Source organism: Tyto alba, unplaced genomic scaffold (genome assembly GCF_018691265.1).
Source record: "Tyto alba isolate M040663 unplaced genomic scaffold, T.alba_DEE_v4.0 Super-Scaffold_32, whole genome shotgun sequence".
Taxonomy (NCBI): domain Eukaryota; kingdom Metazoa; phylum Chordata; class Aves; order Strigiformes; family Tytonidae; genus Tyto; species Tyto alba.
Window position 1 is genome coordinate 7,771,013 of NW_024881307.1, and position 6,479 is coordinate 7,777,491.

Genomic DNA, 6,479 nt, shown 5'->3' on the forward strand with positions numbered 1-6,479 from the left:
TTGCAGCAGGAACATGAGCTGACTGCTTTCTCCGGAAAGATGAAAGGATAGAGTTTGATCCTGTTCCTACAGAACTCACAAAAACTTCCCTAAGAAAAGCATGCTTGATCTGGCTGCTTGTAACAGCAAGCTTCCAGAGGCTTCAGTGGATGTAGACTCAAGGTATCACAGGTCTCCCCTACTACTTCAGCTGTCCATGATCACATGCAGAATGGAAAGTCTCCTGTAGCAGGGATGACTCCTCAGCAAGGTGAGGACTGTGTCTGTATGTCTGTACTCACCCTGAGATGACACAGCACCACAGGGTATCAAAGTGAGTATTTGCACTACAATGAGACAGTCAGACAGAATTTTCTAAGATGAAAAGTGTTCTCTCAGCCAAACCTCATGAGTGGCATCTCTGGGACACCAGCTGGATAACCAGTATTTAAGTGTTTATTCTCACCTACTTCCACTTTCACCCATTCATTGGGGCACTCTGGCACCACTGGGGCTGCCATGTTCCGACTTCGCAGTTTCCTCAGCTTCCCAAGCTGATTCTTAACAACATACCTTCTTTAGCTCTGCAATTTGCATTGGGAAGTGTTCTGTAAACAACTATATTGCTCACTATACTAGTTCCTTATACAGAGAAAGACCTACTAGCCACAGGAAGAAATGAGTCTGTAGCACAGGGGAAAAAAAAAAAAAAAAGAAAAAAAGAGAATCCTATAGTTATCATTCTCAAGAATGTTTCTCTATTTGATCAAGAAGCAAAACACCACCAAATCCTAGGCTATTAAAAATCATAAATTAATCCAATGTTTAATTAGAGAAAAATCAAAGCCTTTTGTGGCCAGACAGGACATACATTTTGCCAGGCCATCTTCTCTCTAGAAAGCTGCTTCATTTAACATGGCACAGTTGTAAATTTCACATCAGCTTGGTGGCTTGGGTTTGCAAAACAGGAAGGTCTTGAGAAAAACAAATCAACAAATTCTGAGAACCTGAATTGCTAGATGGCTGCAAGAATTCTTGTGAAACATCTGTATTTGTCCTAACATAATACATAACCGATGTCTAGGTGCAGGAAATACAGTGAGCAGGGTTGAAGTAATCCACTGATCTGATTATGCAGCACAGTTTCTGACACTTTGAGCTTAAGTTCATTTCAGTTCTCAGAGATTGTTTCTTCTCCTTTATAAACAACAATGTTCTGGTCCGTTTCATACACTTTGACTTTATAAAGAGTTCCCACAGGCAGAAGCTTCTTGAGGTTTTCCCAGATGAATACTGCAACGTTCTCTGTGGTGCTAAGAGTGAAACATGACGAGATTCAGAACTGACAGCAATGGTATTTGAGGAAGCTGTATGCAGAATGGGCCAGGGGGGCCTGCTAAAGGCCACAGGGAGTCAGGGGGGCAGCTTTCCCAGGATGACACCCTGAATGGAAGCGGGGCTTGAGCCACCGCCAGCAAACATGGATGAAATGAGGTCTAATTAACAGATGATATCTGTCTCCCCAAGCTGCTTACAGAGCAGGCTCATGTGGCAAGTGCTAGTCTGCAAAAGGCTCCTCAGGTGCAAGGAAGTGGTACCTTCCTTGGTGTGAAGGATGGCATCTGCCCTAGCAGGCCTGCACCCGGCCCTGCACAGTGAGGCAGGCTGCACGGCAGCAGGGCTGGAAGGCAGGCAGGGCACCCAGCATCTGACATGCACAGGTATCGAGGCTGCTCCTTCAGATGTAGGACTAAGCCTTGAAGGCTGTTCCTTGACCCTGCAACCAATGCTACGAGGAGTCCCCATCACCCACCTCACAACCTCAGCAAAGTACGGCACATCCTTATCCAGGTTTTTGTGGTCAAGTGGTTCCAGGATCGCCTCCTGCAGAAAGAAAACAGTGACAATCTTGTCCTGGTTGGTCAGCCGACCTGAGGTTCAAATTACCACGCGCACTGTACCGGAGCAAGGCAACAGTATGTAAAGAAAGGATAAAATCCCTACATCCACCTGTTAACTTCCTAGTTGGAGACATGGTACTGCCTCACATCACAGTGCTAAAGCATTTTAGTCTTAAATCATTCCTTAATTTCTTCCTTATTTCCTACCATCATCAACTCACCATGCCTCCACCCTGGTATTAGACAAACTGCTAAGCTCTAACCAACTCTCCCAGGGGATGTGTAGGAAAATAGTGCTATTACCTGCATATATTCTTTCAGGTCTGTCAGGTTTATAACCATTCCTGAGACTGGGTCAATCTGCAGGGAAAACAAAAGGGAGATTAGTAGCCTAGCTACACGTCCCTGTTAACAAGGCTGCTATGGGCCTGTATAAATCAGACTGTGAATATCTGTGCACTTGGGACATCTGAGCCACAAGAAAAATAGCTTTCCACCTTTACACACTGAGTTCCAACTCTACGCCTGTGATGTTTCCAAAGGCTAGATACAGCAAACAAACAACTCCAGTGGTTCCAGTCTTTCATAAAAGCTGACACCAGGGAGGAAAAGCTCACTGAAACAGTCTTCAGGCAACAATCTAGCATGACCATAAGCAGGAAAACAGGCATGAAACTGTTAGTTTGAACAACCAGGGACAAAACAGAGACCAGCTTGAGCTCAGGGCATCCTCCCATCTGGAGAAGGCAAAGCTCCATAAACAAAATCAAGTTGTCTAGTTCACGGCATACTTGGGGAATGTAGAAGGAAGAGACTTTAAAATTTTAGTTGCAGATGTGAATAGAAACCCCCTTTCCTATGAACTGAAAATCCTCAAAAAATTGTTTGGAAAACATCAAAACCAAAGTGCTATCTAAAAACTCATTCTGGAGAATACACAGAACAATGACAGGATGAAGGGTGAAAAAAGACTGCAAAAGCAGAATTTTCTTTTATATTTTCAGCAAAATACTTTGATAAAACAGCAGATAAAATCATTTACTGGAAGAGCTAAGCCTCCCTGTGGCTCAGCAGTCATCCAAAGGTGCCCCACAGATGTGACCAGAGCCTATGCATTCTGCAGTGAGGCTCTGGCAGACTTAAGTTATGTGCCCAGAGGATGATTACGAACCTTGGACTTAAAGATGGTCACCTGCAAATACTTGTTAGAAGCAAGATAAATAGGACAGTGATTACAGAAAACCTTTTATAGTGACATATACAGTTTCCACAAACACCCTGGGAAACGTAGCGATTGAGCTAGAACTTTGGTTACTGTGGAAGATGTGGACCCACCTATCCTGCCACCCTAAGGAATGGAAAAAAAATGTTGATCATACTTACCTCTCCACACACAGTGACTATAACTGAAAGAAAGAAAACATCAGGTCACAATGACACCGGGACACCATGAACCTAACAACAAAGTACACTACTGATTGGGACAGACAACCAACTCATCACTAATCCACAAGGATTTGTGCAGGCTTCCCAGCACTTAAAAGTGGGACTGTTTTCATAAAATGGGTATCCACTCCATAAAGAATAATGACTCTAGAGTCACTCAACTTGTCAAAGAAGGCATACCTCAAGGTCTGATGCCCAGAGACACACCACTATTCCAGAAGTGCCCCTTACAGGCAGAGATAAGACTAGATGACTTCTCAAGCTCCTACTCGTAACAGCCTGTGCCCTGCACACTCCAGGTCACCACAGTCTCTTGCTCAGCAAAGTCTTCTGGACAATGCAGATGCCCTAGGTGCCCATTAAATCACCAGAACCTAAGACCATAAGATGTGGAGTCAGCTTATAAATCCAACATAACAGAATACCAGAAAAGGAAAGTAAGGGATGAAGTGGCCACCAACTCTCAAAGAACTAGAATTACTGCAAGGTGTCATTTCCGCCCAGAAGTCCTTTCAATAGAGACAAACACTTGGAAACATAATCCTTAAACTCAGCATTTCTTCCCACTAATCCCAGGAGCTAAAAACAAAATCACAGCTCACTGGGGAACTCACAAAAATAGAAAGACAGTGATTTGAGCCTGGCTGTGATTCTCCCCTGGGGAGGAAAACCCCCTTTGTGTGCTTTTTCTCACTCTCTCCCCCCACCCCAAGGAACAGTTCTAATGGCATCTCCCTAGCTTTCCAGCTATTTTTTTTTTTACAGTGGTAAAGTCCTTCTTATATGAGAAAGCAATAACCACTGTGCCTGTAAGTCAGCTTTAAAATGAAGGGCAGATTTTCAGTCCAACAATTTCTCAACCTGTCTTCCCTGGTAAAGCTAGCAGCTCTGTAGCAGAGGTTTCAGGGTACCTATGATACACAGCATTAAAGAGGGAACCAGCCTAATAACTGGAGAGATCTGATTCTATGTGCACAGGCTATAGATGGTAAGAGAACTTGTTAAAACAACATTTGAATAAAGTTTGTGGGCCATTTAAATTGTATGTCTCTTGCTCAGAAAAATCTTCATTCAAAACACATTGATTTTGCAGATTATCAGCAAGTAGATTTGATTAATCAAGTGACATTCTGAGATATATATTATCAATTTATCTTAATAGCTTGCAAATCCATGCCATGGTTCAACCTCCCGTTACTAAGGAATCCTTCTAATCCTAAAAAAAAAAAAAAAAAAAAAAAAAAAAAAAAATCAGACACTAAAAGCCATATCAAACTGCTGAGAGACGTGACTAGCCCAGCTCTCCCATGGGTTATACCGCATTCAAGCCACTCTGCCTGAGAGCAGCCCCTGTCCATGACTACACATGCAAGCATGGAAGACAACTTCTTACCTTTATAGTTGTGCCCATGGCCATTTGGATTATTGCATTTCCCAAACAGCTTCAGGTTTTCTTCATCACTCAGGGATTTACTGTGAGAAATAGACATGGCATTTCAGGGTCCATTATGGATGTTAAGGGCTTCACTTCAACAGTGACTGCTTTCCAGCTCTTCCGTCTAGTCACTCTCCCAAATTTAACCCACCAGCTTTTCCTACTCTGGAGGCACAAACAGAACCGGAGTAGTATTTGGCCCATGAAAAGATGTTGTTGGCAACGGGGGTTTTTTGCTGTAGTTTTGTATTTATATATGCAGGTTTCCTAACAACTACCTAATACCACTGCTGTATGAAGACTAACAGCTATTCACACGTAGATATAGCAAAATCACTTGGGCTCCCAGGAGGAAGCACCCGGAGCAAACTATGCACTTTATTCGTTATAATTAACTAACAAAGCTTAGGGAGCTTCTCCAAGAAGCGTAAAGGATGACTTCCCTCTCCGAACCTTTCCTTTGAAGAAATTCAAGTGCCTACGCCGAGGAGTATTTCAGGTCAAGGCACTCTTCAGGAATATGATTTTAAGAAAAAGGCGAGAGAGATTAGGGGTGCAGCTTGTTGCTTACACACCGCAAGCATGATTCGTCCCATTTAAAAACAGAAGTTCCGACCTCGTAAAACCCTGCTGAGCACCGACGGCTCACATCGGGACTGCCTGCTCCAGGCTGCAGAGAACGGGCTCGAGCAAGGCGAGCCGGGAAGCGCTCGACCCGGCGGCCGAGCTGGGCGGCCGCCTCCGTGCGCCCGGCTCGGGGGGGGCCGCTCGCACCGCGCTGCGAGGCCTTTTCCGCCGCGGAGGGGCCGGCGGGGCCGGGCTGCCGCGGCCGCTCACCTGTGCAGCCGGTGGCAGGCGCTGAAGCAGACGCTGCGGGAGACCCGCGCCCGCCGCGGGGCCATGGCGGGGCCGCTCTTGTGCGCCGGCGCGGCCGGCCTCCACCCGCCCCCGCGTCCCGGGGCGCAGCGGCGGCTCGGCAGCGCCGCCCGTCCTGCCCGAGCCCGGGCGGGAGCCCCGGGCCCGCGGGGGGCAGCCGGGGCGCCCGCCTCTTCCCCGCGGCGCCGGGCTCAGCCCCACCCCCGGCCGCTACGGCAGGGCCTCACTTCGGCCCGGCGCAGCGGGCGGGCGCGCAAGTGGGCAAAGCGCCTGCTTCGGTCATCGCCGCGGCGCGGCTGCTCCGCCTTGTCCCCAGGCAGCGAGCGCCTCCTGCGCACGCACCGCGATCTGGGATGAGCCGGCGATACAGAGGGAAAATTAAAAAAAGGCTGTTGGGAGCCGCTGCGTCAGCCCGGGCAAATGCAGAGGCATGACAGCAGCTGCCACGGACCGTCGGTGTGATCTGCTGTAGCAAAAGCCTTCCTGCATCAGCTGTTTACTAGCTCCTTTTTCACTGAATCACTGAGCGGTGCTGAAAACAGGGAACTCTGGGAACAGCAATCACCGTGAGGATAAGCAGCAGCTGTTCAAACGTTTCTACATGGGCTTCCAGGAGAGGGAAGGATCAGCTCTGAAGGATGGGATGTGAGACTGAGAAACACACATTTTACGGTTCAAATCGCTGTTGTTCATCTGTGTCCAAGTGGGCTTGGCACGATGGTATAGGGAGACATGATGCTGTTGAGTACCTTTGAGCTACCCTTTCAGCTGAGTTGAAATTCTGCTTTAGAGAACATTCACAAAAAATATCCTGGATTACATCAAAGTTCCTCATCTGCATT

General features: G+C 47.1%; 1 protein-coding gene across 1 annotated transcript; it reads right to left on the reverse strand.

Annotated features, from left to right (window-relative positions):
- Positions 1–771: 771 nt before the first annotated feature.
- PTS (6-pyruvoyltetrahydropterin synthase) lies at positions 772–6,089 on the reverse strand. Its single transcript, XM_033005532.2, has 6 exons — positions 5,599–6,089; positions 4,720–4,799; positions 3,264–3,286; positions 2,184–2,240; positions 1,793–1,863; positions 772–1,292 (listed from the first exon to the last, which is right to left on the reverse strand). Exons 1-6 carry the CDS (start codon positions 5,661–5,663, stop codon positions 1,151–1,153), a joined length of 438 nt encoding a protein of 145 aa, XP_032861423.2. The 5' UTR covers positions 5,664–6,089; the 3' UTR covers positions 772–1,150.
- Between the last annotated feature and the right edge of the window lie 390 nt (positions 6,090–6,479).